Here is a 338-nt window from a genome sequence, read left to right as displayed (position 1 = left end):
TTTTCTTTGGGCTTTAGGGTGAAGGCTTAGTCCTACCATATACGGCGTTTCACGGAATTTTCCGCTCTCCAAGGACGATGAAGTGTCGATTGCCAGAGCCCCCCCTCTCCCTTCCCCCATTCCGCATCTATTTAAAGCCTTTCTTTATGGGAAGCAATTGGAAAATTTAGTCCGATCCAAACCGTTCCGTTCCAAACCAATAGCATTCGTCCTTGGGCCAAAAGACTTGGATCTACGAAATTTTATCCACATATTTCAAAATTTATGGCCTGTAGATTGAACACAGAGAAACAAAGCGGACAGACGGGCAGACGTATACACAGACATCGAGACAGACT

At 45.3% G+C, this 338-nt stretch overlaps 1 protein-coding gene across 1 annotated transcript in view; it reads right to left on the bottom strand.

Moving 5' to 3' along the window:
* The window catches only part of LOC119643143 (C-1-tetrahydrofolate synthase, cytoplasmic-like), a 598-nt gene extending 478 nt beyond the window's left edge, over positions 1-120 (bottom strand). The window contains exon 1 of the mRNA XM_038042488.1: positions 37-120. Within this exon, the coding sequence (XP_037898416.1) occupies positions 37-120 (84 nt within the window). The remainder of the gene's footprint in view (positions 1-36) is intronic.
* Between the last annotated feature and the right edge of the window lie 218 nt (positions 121-338).

Source organism: Glossina fuscipes, unplaced genomic scaffold (assembly GCF_014805625.2).
Source record: "Glossina fuscipes isolate IAEA_lab_2018 unplaced genomic scaffold, Yale_Gfus_2 57218, whole genome shotgun sequence".
Taxonomy (NCBI): domain Eukaryota; kingdom Metazoa; phylum Arthropoda; class Insecta; order Diptera; family Glossinidae; genus Glossina; species Glossina fuscipes.
Note: the sequence above shows the minus strand (reverse complement) of the source record. Positions and strands in the feature narration are given on the sequence as shown.